Genomic DNA, 18439 nt, shown 5'->3' with positions numbered 1-18439 from the left:
AAAAAGGCTCTTCCAGCAAGTCGTATGTCACACCTCCACGTTTGATGACCCTGGTAATACGATGTAGCTGAGTGACAATGGCGAAAGGCGAGCTTCCAGCGCCTTTAAATATCTGGTACCCTTGGCTAAGGAAAGGACACCTCAACAGAAAATCCCTGGTGCTCCAGGTTGGGGGTTGGGGGGAGGGGGGGTCAATCACCCCATCCCGTAAAAGCAAGACGCTTACATCTGTAAAGACTAGACTTTCAATAATTAAAAGTCCTTCTTCTTTTTAAGGCCCCCCGGTTATAAGAACAAGATAGGTAAATGAAAAAATAAAAAGGTAGAGCAGGACCAGCTAGGGCTAAAAAAAAAATGGCTAGAGAGAAATTTATGATAGACTTGATGCTTGACCATGCCAATATTATCAATAATATCTGTCAAAAAGGAGACTGGATACGCTTACTCGCATGTTTACTCCAGATTCTAGATGCTCGAAGACCTCTCTAATTTTGCCAGTATGTTCTCAGGAGCAAAGGATATAAGTATGGAGAATTGTATCGATGTAGCCAAGAAAGGATTAAGACAATGCCATAAAGGAGGGGTTGTGCAAATATTGGGGTTTTTTTGGTCCCCCAATTTTAGCCCCTTTTGGAGGGGGGAGTTTTTTAAAATCGTTGCCGAAATTTTTTTCAAGCCGTGCCAAAAAAAACCGCCGCATGCTCGAAAGCTCGAGCTCGAAAGCTCGAAAGACCATTTGATACCCCTTAAAGGGATGGTAAATAGTGGCATATACAGACATGCTGTTCGTGCTTTTTAGCAGTTTTAGCCAAAAAAATAGACTTCACCTCCTCCTCAGTTGTTGAGGATTGCAAAATTTAAAGAGTCACTTCTTAGTCTCTCCAAGAAACGAAGGAAATGCTGATCAAATCAATTTTTGAAATTGTTTAGTTCGTACGTATAATACTAAGCTTCAATCCACGAATGTACAGTTTTCTAGAGTCGCATTGCATTTTTATACGGTATTGATAAACTAATCTCTTTGACAATTTCAATGCCATAATTAATGCTTTATTGCATTTTTAGCTCAAGCAGTATTTTATGCATTAATTACAAAGGGGAGAAAGTGCGGTTCACCAAAAGATGAAAATGGTTTAACTTTTATTGTTACAGTGTACATCTGACCGGATTTATTAAACCCAGGTTAAATTATGGACATTTTCACCGTTTTGAGGGCAAATCGCAGTAAACGCGTTTTTTTCTCGCCAGAGTAAACGATATAAAAACTAAAGTGAATGTCAGTCTTTTTTTCTATTCTCCTCTTTCTTATCTACCTTTCAGCGCTGTTGTTCATTTTTTTTCTGGGCATGTTTTTAGCCAGCCTATATCGCAGTGCAATGTACATGGCCGAAACTGAAACACTCAGGTCACTTTTCGTTGACCACGTTTTTACAAATCCAGTTAGACATATCGGTTCAGTTTTTAAACATGTTACTAAGATTTCAGGCTTATTTTCTCAAACGCTAACCGGATTTATATAAAATAGTGATTAGCAGGGGCTAATTCAGGTTTTAAAATACAGGAAATGAATTCCTTGAAAAAAAGAAAAAAAAAAAAAAAAAAAACGCGTGCCTGTGTTTCATATATTTCTTCGAAAACGAAATTAATGGAACAAAATGAGTTTCATCGAACAAAATTTGTGCCGGATATGCCATTTGCTTCCCCTGAGTCTACAAAAGTTAATACATCCGACCATTCAGCTGCATGTTTGCATAAGGCATTAATCGTCTAGACATATATCCCTGTATATAAGGGGGCAGTGTCATTTTGTTATTTGTAACGTGAACTCAATCGATTGAGCTTATCTTCGTGTTTACATAGCCTCATGCAAACCTTTTAATCCCCTAACACAGGTTCGAGTTTATGGCATACAGTTTTAGTTAATAACTTACTGTAGTCTCTTCGACATTTTACAGACATCGGGCAAAATAGACAGGCTGGCAGGGCTCAAAACAATAAATATAATAAAAAAGATAATTATAATAATTAAAAAAAAAACGTTAGTCCCAGTTTCCTCCTGTCTCTCCAAAAAAAAACCCCACCCACCACTACCCTCTCCTGAGCTAAATAAAAAGACATAAAAATAGCGACAAAATAGTAATAATAATAATAATGAAATAATAAAGATAATAAAAACGAAACAAAACATTTCCTGCGTATCAAAGTAAGCTCTTCTAATTCACCAACAACAAATATATAGAATTTTTTAAATCTTCTTCTTCGCATACACCAACTTAATGGCGTTCTTTGTAGTCAGGAGGTAACGGTGGGAGGCGCACGCGTGGGGGTGGGGTGGGGATGAAGTTGCCTTTATTGTACGTCTTCTCCCGAACTCTCTTAGGGGCTCTGTAGTCGAACACCGGGGCACCCTCACGTCTCTTTTCTTTTGGCTGAAAGCAGGAGCCGTAATCGATTATGGCTCCTGCTGAAAGTAAAAAAAAAAAAAAAAAAAAAAAAAAAAAAAAAAAATCCATAAATTACTCTCTTCATAAGAAATGTTCTTAAAAGTGTTTCTATTTACCAAGGGTCAGTCTGTCATAAAAGTCACTGATCATTTTATGAGAGTTTCGAGTGGCTTACACTATACTAGCCGGAATAATGACTCAGAATTTCCTTTGGGGCTGAAGCTGTACTAACAATAAATATATCTGTACGTGCACGAAACGGCGAAGACGATTTCAAAGCAAGACTCTGGGGGCGTTTTATCTTCTAGATGACGGTTCATAAACTTTTTGTCTCCGGTATTAAAGATTGCAAAGAAGAAAAAAATAAATAAAAGAAAAAAAAAATAAATTGAAGAAAATTAAATTCTGCAAGAAATTGTTCACCGGAAGTACGCTTGAGGGATTGACCGCTGAAGGGAATGGTACCGACTTCCTGAAGTATGTGCAAATCACCGACAGTCGCGCTTCTGCGATGATTCCGAAAATGTCTGCAATGAAAGGCGCTGAAAAGCTTCTTGATCGTTAGAAATGGATCTGGTGGACACCGGCTAACAGCAAGTACAGTTAGCTTCGACTTTCATTTAGTACTTTTGGCTGGAAGCTCATCTAACGAAATGCTTCGACAGACATCGTGTTCCCTCATGGAATGTGCCGTGGTTATTTTATACGCGCTCTTGAAGTTGTCATGTTTAGGTAAGCTAGTTGATTGTAGATGGCTGCTTCGTCTCAATTTGCGGTCTTCTTTTGCAGATAGGTTTCTTTATTTACCAAGAAAATGGCTTAGAGATTGTTGTCTTTTAGTTTTCATTGACCAGTGAATTTGCAAGGGGCGATTCATATCTCAGCCGCAGTACTAGTGTCAATATTGCGAAGCACTTGAACCGTCGATGAATGATCGAAAAGGGGGACGATCTCTTTTACGCCTTTAAAAAATAAAACTAGCTTTAGTAGATGAGCAGGATTATCTGCTTGGCCTGACAAATAAACTGTGCAATTGTTGTCTGTGACAAATTTGGCCAGTGTAGCTCGGTGTATTGAAAACTCTATCGGAAGCAATCAAGTGTGTATGCAAAGGCGCGTTGTTCGTGCAAGTCAATGTAATGAAATTAAAAAAAAAAGACATTCTCTGGAGACATATTACCCCTCCTTTGTTATTTATCCCAAGGCAAAGATTGCGCTGATTTTTGATTTTCAGAGATCGCATGACCATAAATTTCGAACAAATTTCGGTTTTTGTACCTTCACGTGGAAAGTCTATTATCATTTTACAGCACTTTAGCTTGCCTTGATTATTCATAAGCTTAACTGTTGAAGCACGGTAATTCTTAATAATTATAGAAAAAGAAGAATGAATAAAGAACTGAATGAATTCATTCTTTTAGACTAATAAAATAAATGCTGAAGATACACGTAGATTATCATTAATTAGTCATCTGTTATTTTTAGATATATATGATAAATCTAGAGGGTTAATTATTTACATAGGCCAGTTTTGTTTGTAAAATAAAATCACATGATTTTGAAAAAAAAAAAAAATGGTAGGAGAACAATGGTTCTTTCATTTATTGTTATAATAGAGGGTACAGAACTTTGTACATACTGTTCTTTCTTGACAACTACAAAGATCTTCCCTTATCACACCAAAAAAAATATCTAATCCTGGAAAAGTGCACAAGGTTTTCACACCCTCTCCATAAAAAAAAAAAACACATAGAAGTTTAGAAAACATTTACTACAATATGTGGCAAAATCATAAGCAAGTTGTATTTTTTTCTGTTAATATTTTGTATTTGATTGGTTTTACATGTACAGTGCATAAAAAAATGACGTGAATTAAGTGGTACGGCTGTACATACAAATGTACATTGTAAAACATTGAAAAAACTAAAATTTTCAATTTAAGATGTTTAATTTTACAATTGACAACTATTGGTTTGCTTACAGAGTGTACAGTACATGTGTATGTCTAAGTGTTGGCTTTATATGCATTGCTTGGTACATGTAAATGTTTTGTTTACTTATTTTATGTCTCACATTTTTAGTTTCTGGCAATCCGGGAGAACCTGGTATTAACAAACACACGCTAGAGGAAGGACCATTACCTTCAAGTTCTTTACCATTACCAGTATCATCAAATGTATTTGGCTTGATCAATAATACAGCCATTCCTTTGAAAAGTACTGTAGAGACAAAGGCAAACTGTGTAGTAACAACAAAGATAGTGCAAGCACAAGCTTCCACGAGAAGCCTTGCACTGGGAGGTGGTGTAACATCTATGACCTTACCAGAAGCGAGGACATCTGCTGGTCTCTTGCAATCAAAAGCCTCGACAGTGAACCTTGCGCACACAAGCATTGAAGATGGAGTTTCATCGACGATCTTGTCACAAGCAAGGACAAGTGTTGTTATGAATGTCTCTCATTTGTCAACAATGCAGACTCCTAGTATAAAGCAATCAGAAGCCTCAACATCAGACCTTGCACACACAAGCATTGCAGGTGGTGTTTCATTGACCAGCTTACCACAGGCTAGGACAACTGTTGTGACATCAGCACAGGCGACTGGTATTGAGCAATCTCAAGTGCAGACAGCAAATCTTACAGGCAGAAGCATTTCAGAAGATGCTACATTGACAAGCTTGCCACTAACTAGCACTGTTCTTATGAATCAGAATCAAAGTGCGTCACATGCAGTATCGGATCAAGGATCTATGACTAGCAAGGCCTCATTGCCATCCAGCAGCCCTGTTAAACCATTGCTGTCTACATCCAGTATTAGTCCATCAGGTATGCTTTGATCCGTAGGGAGGTCAAGAAAGTGGGGTGAAACACTGATACAGGCAGCTTACCTTCCTGCTTCGTATACCTTTTACTATAGGTTATTCTGCATGGTTTCCTCCCCTCTCTACCCCACTCCCCAGCCCGGTGATCAAGCAACTACAAGCCACTTTACTAACACAAATCATTTCCCACAATTTGTGACCGCATCCTTGCTTTTTCACTCTACATAATTACTAATTAACCACCCTTACCCAATCAAAGCACGTTTTACACACTGTTTTGTACCACTGGGGAGGCATGGTGGCCTAATGGTTAGTGCGCCGTACTCCATATCGAGCCGTCCAGTTTCGAGGCCTGGTTGGGATCATTGTGTTGTGTTCTTGGGCAAGACACTTTACTCTCATAGTGCCTCTCTCCTCCCGGGTGAATAAATGGGTACCAGCGACATGATGCTGGGGTGGGGGGGGTACCCTGGGATGGACTAGCGTCCCATTCAGGGGGGAGAAGAAATATTCCTAGCCCCTTAATGCTACAAAAAACTGAGATAAGCTCTGGCAAGTATGGGCCACTTGGCTTGAGGCTTCCCTATTTTAGTTCCATTGATATTAGAAATTCCTAGTTAATTAAAGGTGAGTTGACAATATTTTTTTTAATTAATTGTCTTTTGTTGAAGGATTGGCTGATCATAGTACTTCTTATGTGATGCCCAGCTCCACAGTGATAATAAATGCCTCTAAGAGTCAAGGCATTATTCATTCAACTACAGTAAAGTCATCCACTGTCCAGACGTTGGTGTATCATAGTTCAAGTGTTATGCCTTCCCTTCCAACAACTTCACCTCGACCAGGTAAATAAGCTGTTTGAATTATGTTATTTAATACAGTATGTACTTGTACATGTATTTCACTCAGTCCATGCAACTTCTGTACAATGTACTAATGTCTTGTTGGGTGACCTTATTCGGCCGAATGGCACTAACCCCAGTTTGCTTGCAGTTAGCTTTTCTTTCATGGTTAGGGCCCTAGCCTAACCATTAAATAAAAGCTAACCACAAACAAACTAGTGCCATTCAGTCAATAGATTAGGGTCACCCTACTTGTTCATGATTTTTTTGTTCACTTTTATTAGGATGCAGGGAAAGATAGTAATTATTGTTGACGTGTACTGTCTAATTAATTTCATTTATTTTATTTTTTTACAAATACAATGTACAGTATGGTTGATTTTTCCAAGCCTGGACAAAATTTTGACAAGTGCTTAATATGTTGCTTTGGCATATAACCATTTACTGGCACTTGCAACTATGAGTAAACATGAACCACCGAAACATGATCTAATTAGACATAAATGGTGGCATGATTGGTCATCAATCGTTTGAAGTTTGGCAGACTGTTACAGCAACTTTCAGTGAAGTTCAACACATTCCGATTTCGAAATCATTATGGCAGAAAGATTGGATATAGAGACTTCTTCAAAAAATTGATGACATGTTTTTGTGGCATGTGTATGTGTACGCTTAGATGCAAGTTACAGTATGATCCTGTGTAGGGAGATGACCAGTTATAGTTAGACCTCTCAAGTCTCACGATTTTGTCGTGAGACTCACGGTTTTCACTTCAATCTCACGATGAGAAACCTCACGGTAAACAGAGTAACAAGTCATTTGATTAGCACCTGGTTTTAGGACTCTTTTAGTTATTTTTGTCCGTCAGATCAATCTCCCGATTTTTACTGAAATCTCCAGATTTTCTGACCTCAATCTCCAGATTTCCAGTGCTTTGAGGTTGAGAGGTCTGAATAGTAATACCATAAATTCTAAAAAAGGATCCGTCTGTTATTGTGTGCTGACCATCAGGGCCCACTTGTTCAAAGGGTGGATAACACTACCCACGGGATAAATCACTATCCACTGGAAAGCATAGTATGTTTCGTCAGCAGTTATCCACTGGATAGTGATTTATCTGGTGGATAGCATGATACACCCTTTCAACAATTGGGCCCAGGTGTACATGTACATGTATGTGGGAATTTTGTTTTTCAGGTGTTCCAGACCCTCCAGTCATTCAAGACACCAATGTGTTGTCAGGACATTTTGTGATTCTCTACTGGAATACAACAAGTGGCCAGTCCATTGCAAACTTTTCGGTGGAGTTGAGTGTAGATTCTGCCTCCTGGAAACAGGCAACTTGTAATCATTCCTTAGTACCAGGAGACTGTGTTGTAACACAAAAGGAAGCTGTAATCACACAGCTGAAACCTTACACAAACTACACATTCAGGGTCGTGGCAAAGAGCCAGTTTGGAATAAGCAATTATAGTACAGAGAGTAAATGGATCAGGACTGGTGAGGCAGGTGTGTACAGTATTTTGTAAATTATCTGCAGGGGGGCAAGGAATGATCCCCTCAATTTAGGATATGTGTCTGCCAGAAATTAAAGGTCTTACATGTAAACCCTAACACTATAATTATATTTAAGAATAGAAAATTGAAAACTGATACCCTTTAAGGCGAAAGAAAAATTCACTTTTAGTTAATAAAATTGCTTTTATTAATACTTAAACAGGCAGCTCAGTTTTTTGGACCGTATCTTTTCAGTTTAGCTAGGTGTCTAAGCAATGCAATTTTACTAAGATCACTTGATGACAACATCAAAAAGGGCAAATACTGTAGGATACCCCTTTGAGACAGAGAACCTCAAAGACCATAACTGTAATACCCTATCCCCAACCACACAACCTTCCCCAGCATAACATACATGCAATGCATGCAGAATGCTAGATGGCACAATGTGAGAAAACTGTTGCCCTTACATGCATTGTGGGACTAGGCAATAATTTCTTATATCAAAAGCAAACAGGATTGCAATGTGTGCCAATTCAACTTTAGGCACAATGTATAGTAACATAGAGCTACAGACTGTACCTGTACAACAAATTGATGTACAAATTTGGAAAAAAAGGTCTTATGAATAATACAAAATCAATGTTGTAGCTACCATGTCTACAATTGCTAATACACGTACATTGTACATGTCTCAATGAAGACTGTCAAATTAAATGTCCAGAATTGCAGATTAAGATTCATGAGAAACCCATTACGTGACTTTTATTATGTTTGCTTTTGTATCAGCTCCTTCTGCCGCTCCTGTAATAACAGCAGCATACAATGTCAGCTCACAAGAAATCTTCCTAGCTTGGCAACCACCACCTTCAGAAACTCTAAATGGCAAGGTACAAAAATATGAAATTCACATAAAAAAGGTTACTCTTATACAGCCAACCACTTTGCCGACAAGCAAAGTTGCTGGATCTTCTGTTGCTATGCCGAGTATGGCATCGTCATCATCGTCTGTACTTTCAACTCCAGTGCCCACCACGCCTAGTGGTGGTTCCCATGTGACTGAGCCAATAGAGCCAACTGAAGAACCAGAGGAGCGGACAACACCTCAGGATGGGTCACCTGTGGTGATAGATGCTGGACTGGTTCTTAATTACACAGTAGGTAACCTGGACAAGTGGACAAGCTATGAAGTTAAAGTGCGTGCTGTTACAATTGCCCCAGGACCATTCAGTGACAAGGTTATTGTGCGCACCGATGAAAGTGGTGAGTCAGAATGCTGTCAAGGCTGTAGAAGGCTGATAAGAAACATTAGAAAGCATAACCCAGTGATCAACTATAAGGCAAAGGCACAATCTGAGTGGCTACTCAAGGGCGGTCTAATTTTCATTAGCACAACCCAGCTGCCGTCTATTGGTAAACGCGCAATCTGATTGGCTACACAGGTGCCATCTATCGATCGATAGACAGCTCTCGGAGCACATGCTCAGATTTTCACTTTGTTTTATCAGTCAAAACCGTCAAAAAAATCAATTCTAGCGATATTCTGTGTTTAATAGATCAGCCACTGGGTAATGCTAAAACAATTAGATGGCTCGCTCTCATTTTCTATCAACTTTGATAGTTGGCTCATAGCTTTGCCCCTCACCAATAATCAACCGCTAGAAACCTCGAGCTTGTTAAATAAACTCCCCTGAGAGAAAAAAATGCCAAAATCACAGGCCAAAACCACTTAATAATCCACTTTCACTGTTCTTTTTTTTATTAGAATGGCTTCTGGGTTATGCTTTAAAAGACGACTTGCTCTTAATTTCTGTCAGCTTTTGATAGTTGACTCAGGGCTGTGCTCCACACCAACTATCAGCCAATTAAAAACTCAAGCTAATTACCACCTGCACACACTGTTAGCTTGCACCGAAAGCACAAGCAATCAGAGCACGAGAGGTGCGAGTTCCTAAGGGGGTCAGATCAAGTGGCATACTTCCCAAGCAAATAAGATTTAACTCTTTTTTATAGTAATAATTATTGATACAATTAATGCAGTAACATTTTAAAAGATTTTTTCTGCCATCTTTCAGTTCCAAGTCAGCCACGTCAAGTGTTTGCAAAGGCTGTGAATTCCAATGCAATTTTTGTGAATTGGACAGAGCCAGTAGAGATGAATGGGCTCCTTGTCAAGTATCAGGTAGGGGCTAGAAACTGCTTTTTTATTATTTCTTTCATTCCTGAAACTAAAAAAAAAAAACAGTTGGTGATAATGTCGGTGATCTCTCTTATAAAACAAACTTTTCATAATAATTAGTATGTGAGCTGCATATTAGGAAGAGTGAACTACCGTTGCTTGCATCTAAGCGTTCTCAATTCAACATTCTCTTTATTCCAATTGCTTCAATTGGAAATTCACTGCGATCATCATTTATCACTTTCATAAACATTGTATTATAATAAGCAATACCAATCTTAACCTCAAACTGTACCTTGTATCATAGGAACACACTACATGTATGTATAAAGGGTTACTTTACTGTAGCCCTTTGTATGTGCTGTCTTCCTAAGGTGCTACATCACACACATTTTTGTACAGTACAGTACAATAACAACACATGTTTTTAAACTTTCAGTTCGCCAAAAAATATATAATTCAGGAACAACAAGACTGTACTGTACATGTAGCTAGTAAAATGCCAACCAAACTGACTTTTTAAAAATATATTACTCCAACCAAAAGTTAACTAGGTTGGAAAAAAGGAACTACATGTAGGTAAAACTTAAAATTAACTGAGATCAAAAATTAACTGCAACAGATACACACTGTAGAATAGAGTATCGGTAAGCAACAATGTGTGGGAAGTAAACAACGATGTAGCTAGTAAAATGCCAACCAAAAATGACTTTTTAAATATTTTACTCCAACCAAAAATTAACTAGGTTGGAAAAAAGGAACTAGGTAAAACTTTCAATTAACTGAGATCCAAAATTAACTGCAACAGATACACACTGTAAAATAGAGTATCGGTAAGCAACAATGTGTGGAATCTACATGTACAAATTAATATAATCTAAATGTATAATACTGGTATAGCATTTATACTGTAGGTATGGAATTGTGACACATCATGTGCAAAAAAAAAAAAAAAAAAAAAACGGAAACATGTATGTGTAGCAATAGAGGGATGTAGGCTGTGATAAACAGGTGTGATAACAATAATTTATTGCTAAAAAGCAATGCAACAATTAATAATAATAATTTATTTCTAGTGCATTATATTAAAAATCTCAATGCCCTTACAAGTAAAAATATTTAAAATTACAATAGGATAAAATACTAAATTCTTAAAATCTAAAGTTCATTAAAAATACTAAAATTCATAAAAAATACTGCAAAGTTCATTATAAAATACTAAAATTCATTAAAAAAGAAAAATACTTAAGATTAGTATACTAGCTTTTATTAGCCTTTTGTATTACATGTCATTGGATAATTATATATACATGCAGTATTTCAATTTATATTAAAATAATATAAATTATGATCAATTAAATGTACAGAACAGTGTAGGTTATCATAATGTTAACTGGCAGCTGTACTCTGCTCAGAGCTGCCATTTTTTTAATTGTTCAATGACTTATTTTTATCAAGGTGAAATATTCAGAGAAGGATTCCTTGGAAGCAATAAACACAAAAGATGTTGGTCAAAATAAGAGTGTCCTCCTCACTGCACTAAATCCCTTCACACTTTATGTGATCAATGTCAGTGCATTTACAAGGAAAGGGGAAGGAAGTCCTGCAACTGTTGAGGAGCTAACAGATGAAGGACGTGAGTATTTCCACAAACAATAAACAATGTACATGTATGTGTTGTGGTTTATCATTAGGACATCAAGACGATCAAAATGTGTAATTCATTACAAATTCAGTTATTCATTCATGCATGCCCAACAAAGCGGTAGATGTCCCAGGGGGACTTAGTGAAAAATACAAAAATACAAAATTAATGAAGCTTCCAACCTTACATGTACATACATCCAAACAAACATTAACTTTATTTTATCTCTGATTTACAGGGTAGCTGGGATAAGCTAATATCTCCAAGAGAAAAATATATATACTGTACACATGTATATATAAAGATAACAAACAAATAAATCAAAATTACCTAAATAAAAATAATAAATTATATAAGATATAAGATTAGTTTATATACAAATTACATGAAATTATAGTTCTGAACTAGGTGCTTAAAGTCATTGTAGCAATTGATTGTTCTGTGAGTATCAGGTATAGAGTTTCATAGTTTACAAGCAAGATACAGTACCGCCTGGAATCATATGCACATCGGCCGCGGGTTTCCCGAGGTGGACGCGCGGGTAGTGCACGCGGTTTGCTTGTGCGTCCACCTCGGGAGGAACGAACGAAGCACGAGACGAAACCGAGACGAAACCGAGGGAATCACGCATTCTTCAAAGCCACGTCTTCGTGCTTTTAATTGCTTTGTTGGCTTTATTGTTGCTCTTCATTGTTAGGTTTTTGACACCGTCACCCAAGAGATTTGATCGGAAACCACAACAAACAAAAGAGAACGCTGGTTCGTCCAAAAAATCAGCGGAATAACCCGGAATAACATTTTGATCCCGCCGCCTGCGAAAAACGTGCGACATTGAAGAGAACGTTTTTAATATTCGCCTTAAGATCGAAATATCACAGGGTTATTTCTTGCCCTGTTTTAAATGTACTTTAAACCACAGCTACAAACTGAGTTGACGAGTTTTAAATCGAAAATCCATCGAAAGTTGTTTGCTGTTCACGCTTCGATTAATTTCATTCAAGATTTGCATAGTTAAACGTATGTTGACGCGTTGTCCTCGCGTTGTCTTATTTGTTCTGTTTTTTATTAGACAAGTAAATATTATTTCGCCTGCTTGCACTCAAATTCATTTTATTACCGGTTTTCTTGTCCCTTTGCAATTTTTTGAATCAGAGACTGCCGGAAAAACACAATTTGTCAATTGCCGAAAAGCTGCGAAATAACAAGTTTATTCATCGAGTTGTTTACCAGCATACCGAATGTCTGGGAAGGCGAGACAGGATTCATGTTCTTTGTAGTTGTTTCTGACTACCATCGAGCCAAAAATCACGAACAGAACGTGAAATTTAGAACTGACCGAAAATAGCTATTCTGATCGGCGCGAGAAATAATTCGTATCGGCAAAAATCTAGTTGAACGGCAAATGAACTTTTGGTGGATTGGAAGCCGACAATTGTTGGCATTTGTCGCTCGAAACAGAACACTTTCCCCGCAAATAAATGTCATTGATTTCTGAATCTTCTGTGAAATTTTTATTCGATCTTAATAAACGCGCGAAATAATTCTTATCGGCAAAAATCTAGTTGAACGGCAAATGAACTTTTGGTGGATTGGAAGCCGACAATTGTCGGCATTTGTCGCTCGAAAGAGAACACATTCCCCGCAAATAAATGTCATTGATTTCTAAATCTTCTGTGAAACTTTTATTCGATCTTAATAAACGCTCGCCTTGTTAAGTAACAGACTTTAAATACGTTCGTTTTCAATTCATAACTAGACATTGCAAGAAAACGTGACAAGCGTGACCTTTGCGACCTTTATTTACACACGGGCGTCGATCTGTCAGATCATTTGAAGATAAGAAATCCTTGGCGCGGCTGCAAAAAGATTTTCGCTTCCTTCATTTTCGGATGAATGAATCGAGAGAAGTGCTTTTACAGGCCTCATTAATTTCGATTTTTTCAAAAAATTAATTATTTCGCGAAGCGACAAGTTTCGACTCAAAAGCTTCTCATGCTAGCACGCACGGAACATTCAATACGAACCACAGGCGGCCCAAGCTCTCTATCAGATTACCTTTGGACGTGACTCTTGCTTACGAGCGGTGTTGTGTTACAAAGATTCGATTTATAAGGGTTTGTATGGGAAACAACGGTTTTGCTTTAAAAGTAAAAAAAAAATGTATATATTGTGAATAAAGTTGACTTACCCTGATTCGTTGTTTCATTCTTTGTTGTCTGCCAGCTTTTCAGGTCGATCCAACGCGTTTTCGGCGAGTTATCGTTATTTAGGTGTCCACTGCTAAAATAAAGACAAGGCTGTACACTGATTTCCGGAGTGCCCGCCGCTCGAAGCGAATAAATCCTCTGAAATTAGTCCTGTCGACCCAATTCCTCCGCAGAATCAAAGAAGAGATGTTGAAGTTCCATGTCAGTTCACTTGATACGCAATTCTGCGCTCAAACGCCTTCGCTACGAAAGCTTTTTTCCGAGATTGCTTCACTTCACAAATTCGAAATAGCCGCTTCCAAACTGGCGTGGACGTTTTCGCGGTTCGCATAGCATGTTGGGTGACTATAATTAACCCGACGGGGGTGGACAGCATCGATTTGTCGACAGCTAACAATTTGCCCTCGCAGTGCTGTCCACCCCCGTCGGGTTAATTATAGTCACCCAACATGCTATGCGAACCGCGAAAACGTCCACGCCAGTTTGGAAGCGGCTATTTCGAATTTGTGAAGTGAAGCAATCTCGGAAAAAAAGCTTTCGTAGCGAAGGCGTTTGAGCGCAGAATTGCGTATCAAGTGAACTGACATGGAACTTCAACATCTCTTCTTTGATTCTGCGGAGGAATTGGGTCGACAGGACTAATTTCAGAGGATTTATTCGCTTCGAGCGGCGGGCACTCCGGAAATCAGTGTACAGCCTTGTCTTTATTTTAGCAGTGGAACACCTAAATAACGATAACTCGCCGAAAACGCGTTGTATCGACCTGAGAAGCTGGCAGACAACAAAGAATGAAACAACGAATCAAGGTAAGTCAACTTTATTCACAAAATATACATTTTTTTTTACTTTTAAAGCAAAACCGTTGTTTCCCATACAAACCCTTATAAATCGAATCTTTGTAACACAACACCGCTCGTAAGCAAGAGTCACGTCCAAAGGTAATCTGATAGAGAGCTTGGGCCGCCTGTGTACGAACCCGTGAAGATCTTGAAGTTCAACAAAATTTACCGGTAATCGGTAATCCCATAAAAACTGTTTGAAAGAAATTTGCATTTTGTTGCTGAATACGGTGTAAGCAAGTTGTAAATGTGAGAAAAAATCCATTGAAACGAAAACAATAAAAACAACAATAGCCGACAGATCCTTTTGTGTCGGCCTTTCGTCCATTTGACCGAGATGAATTTCTGACCTCGGTTTTCATTCGTGAACCGCGCGGGTTTCGTTCGTGAACCGCGCAGTTTCGTCTCGTTCCTCCCGCGTGCAATTCACGCGTTCTGCCCTCGAGCTTCACGCGTGCCAATGTGCATATGATTCCAGGCGGTACTGTAACTATAATTTATTTTAAACTATAGGAAGTAGTAGTTGGCTTAGGAAGGGTTAGAACTATGCTACATGTACCTCTTTTAAAAGGAATACGAAACAGAGCGCAAGGAAAACATTTTGTTTCAGATATGCAGGATAGTTGTCAAGGTACAGACATTTAAAAAGAATCAGTACCATGTCTTGCAGGCATCAGTATTTCCTAAAATTAGATATTACCGCTCTTTTGAGCAACCTTGAATTTATGTACAACATCAATCATTTTGATTCAGGGGTTTTAAGTATTTGAATATTCTGTGTTGTCAAATTATTATCAGAAAAAAAAATGTTTTGTTAACTTTGTTGTTCTTTCAGGGCCCTCACCACCTCGTAATCTCACTGCCAAGAGTATAAACTCATCAGCCATCCTTGTTTCTTGGGTAACACCAGTGAACCTCAATGGCAAAATAAAATACAGATTGTCATTCAACAAGAGATCAGAACTGGTGTATGATGGGAATGGGACTCGTTACTTGGTCTCCAATTTAAAGCCATACACACAGTACACCTTCAGCTTGGTTGCTTACAATATAAAGTACAATCTGACGAGTGCCGCAGTTCATACTTTGGAGTCTACACCTCAAGATGGTAAGTTCTTTCTTAAGTGGAAGGGTTGGGGGGGGGGGGGGATTAGAATTTCCTGTTCCTTTTACCCTGCTTCCTGACCCTTTCTTAGTAATCTAGTTCTCTCCTCTTTGTGCCGTTTCTTTTGCAAAATACAACAAAATGTTGCATGTTTTTCAATTTCTCTTAGTTCCCGACACCTGCTTCCTGTACTCCCTTCTCCTAATTCCCCGTCCCTTTTCTCCCGTGCTGATCCTGCCCTCGTTTCCCCTGCTCCACTCTTTAGATGGGCCCTTTATGTGTGAAGATGTGCACACAAATAAACAAGATATGCCTTGGTGCATGTAATATGTAAATTGAAGTGCAATGAGAGTAAGCAGGTGGCTTTCCAAGTACAACTTCATATGGCCACCTTGTTCTAAGTAGTATGTAAGTGATGGAACTGGAATTGGAATTAGCCATGTTCGAAATGAGCAGGGGACTGGGTACAAATATTCAATATCGATTGAATTGAAACAGTGGGCCTGTCATCTGAAAGAGCATCCCAAAATTAGTTTACTTACAAAATTTGACAGTTATTACAGCTGTCCCTCCAATATACTTAGCTCTCTTATTTTAACGATTTCTAAAAGTGAACAATACCTATGCGTTTAAACCAATAACTGTCAAATTTTGTAAATAAACTAATTTTTGGATGCTCTTTCAGATGTCGGGGTTTTTTCAGTTTAATCAATTTTTAAAATTTGTACCCAGTCCCCTGCTCGTTTAGAACATGGCTAATTAGAAGAAAAATAAACATTTAGAACTGATTCTTCTGATTTCTACTTCATCAAGTTGTCAACTCCATTTGCAAAAAGGCATTGTGTATTTAAAATGATAATTATTAAAAAAAAAAATGTCTTCATGTTTCTCCAGCACCATCAGGCCATCCACAGAATGTGCGTGCCATAACCAACTCGTCCTCGTCAATCATTTTGTACTGGCTTCCTCCAAGAATAGATCAACAGAATGGAGTAATAACACACTACAAAATTAGAGTGAGCACCAACAATCCTATGCATCTAATGATGTTAAGAACAACGGCTGATACCCGAACCTTGCCAATCACTGGTCTACAAGCGTACACCAATTACTCATTTGCAGTGCAGGCTGTTAACGTTGCAGGGATTGGCCCTTACAGCAGTATTGTAACCAACAGGACATTTGAAGCAGGTAAATTTGATTTATGTAAATAGGTTATTATTTTAACTTATAACCACACCCGGACATTTACACACTGTGCACATAAGTTCTCATGCTGAAACATGTTTGTAGTACCTCTTGCCGTCAGCAGTCACTTGAAGATAAAATTCAAAACCCCATGCGGCCATGTAATATCCTGTACTGTATCTCTTGGATTCTCAGAAGCAACCTTTTGTTTTGTTTTTTCACTAAGCTAAGAATTTAACCAGTAAAGCACACAGGTACAGGTACGCAAAAGATGTTCCGATTCTGGGTTAACAGAATTGTTAATTTATTTTTAGAGCCATCGGCTCCAAGAAATGTTACAGCAAAGAGTGTGAACTCCTCAGCAATAAAAGTTACTTGGATTGAAGCATTGCATCCAAATGGCATTATACGCTACAAGCTTTATATGCGCCTTAGTAAAGAGGATGAACAAACAAACCGGCTGGTGTATAAAGGAATGGACACTTCTTATGTAGCAGCTGATTTACAAGAGTACGTCATGTATACATTCACTGTTGTGTCATTTAACATCAAGTACAACTGGACAAGCAAACCGGTAGTTGCTATGGAAACTACTCATCCAGCAGGTGATTTAATATGTAAAGAAAAAGATTTTGTCAGTCAGTCAGTCAGTCAGTAAGTCAGTCAGCCAGTCAGCCAGTGGGTCAGTCAGTCGGTCATAAATACATGTTAATGTTTTTTGTTGTCTAATCACTCTGCAGTGAGGCAAAAACAAAATAATCTCTAACTTAGTACAAGTAAGAAAACCAGTAGTTCAGTCATATACTGTAGGAGGGGACATCCCATTTACTGATGAGGCATAAACAAACATACAGTAGCTTACAAAACTAATTTACAAACACATCGATCAGTTATATCACAAAATTTGCAAGTTCCGAGATTGAAGTGGTCATTGATGAAAAATGCAGATTCTGTCGAATGACAACTTCTAACTGACAAACTCCTTAAATATTCACCTGGTAGCAGGATTACGTAACTTACATACTAAGGAATCTACGTGCCAACACACAGCTGTCTTACAATAATAACGTAAAAAAATAATATTATCTGTTATTCCATCACAGAGCCTTCAGGTTCCCCACAGGATGTTCATGCCTGGACTCTTTCATCAACATCCATACGAGTTAAATGGCGTCCTCCTCTGCCCGCAGAGCAGAATGGCCTCATCCTGAAATATACCGTGACTTACACATCACAGTCTGGCCAAACAAAAAGCCTGGACACAGCTGACAACAGTACCAGCGTAGAAGTGAAAAACCTTACCATCTTCATGAAGTACTCATTTACTGTAAAAGCATGGAATGTGATAGGAGTTGGCCCAGGAAGTGAAGAAGTTTACAACACAACCTTTGAAGACAGTAAGTAAACGTAAAATGAAGTAAATGTAAGCACAACTAGCCTGTGTGGCTGTCAGTTGTGATTGGTAGATTTCGATCCATTTTTTTTTTGTTTCAGTTTTTCATGGTTCGTTGACTGTCACCATAATTATGATTGACGGCAGAGAAAAATGCAATCGTTACTTGGAATTCAAGAGTTCGCATTTTATTGAACACCGCAATAAGGTCCCCTTCTCTTTCCCTTTGAGAAAAAGCACAGCTAGTGTCTTGGAGTAATGCAAATGTCTATTCTTCGG

The 18439-nt window shown here is 38.3% G+C and overlaps 1 protein-coding gene across 1 annotated transcript in view; it reads left to right on the top strand.

Moving 5' to 3' along the window:
* Positions 1-2931: 2931 nt before the first annotated feature.
* Positions 2932-18439, top strand: part of LOC144660810 (receptor-type tyrosine-protein phosphatase delta-like) — a 39395-nt gene continuing 23887 nt past the window's right edge. Inside the window, 11 exon segments of the mRNA XM_078521537.1 lie at positions 2932-3176; positions 4526-5269; positions 5937-6110; positions 7305-7616; positions 8394-8867; positions 9680-9786; positions 11242-11419; positions 15310-15582; positions 16474-16770; positions 17082-17372; positions 17871-18164. Coding sequence (XP_078377663.1) covers positions 3098-3176; positions 4526-5269; positions 5937-6110; positions 7305-7616; positions 8394-8867; positions 9680-9786; positions 11242-11419; positions 15310-15582; positions 16474-16770; positions 17082-17372; positions 17871-18164 — 3223 coding nt within the window. The 5' untranslated portion in view covers positions 2932-3097.

This window comes from Oculina patagonica, chromosome 7, assembly GCF_052425735.1.
Source record: "Oculina patagonica isolate OP01 chromosome 7, crgOcupat, whole genome shotgun sequence".
Taxonomy (NCBI): domain Eukaryota; kingdom Metazoa; phylum Cnidaria; class Anthozoa; order Scleractinia; family Oculinidae; genus Oculina; species Oculina patagonica.
Note: the sequence above shows the minus strand (reverse complement) of the source record. Positions and strands in the feature narration are given on the sequence as shown.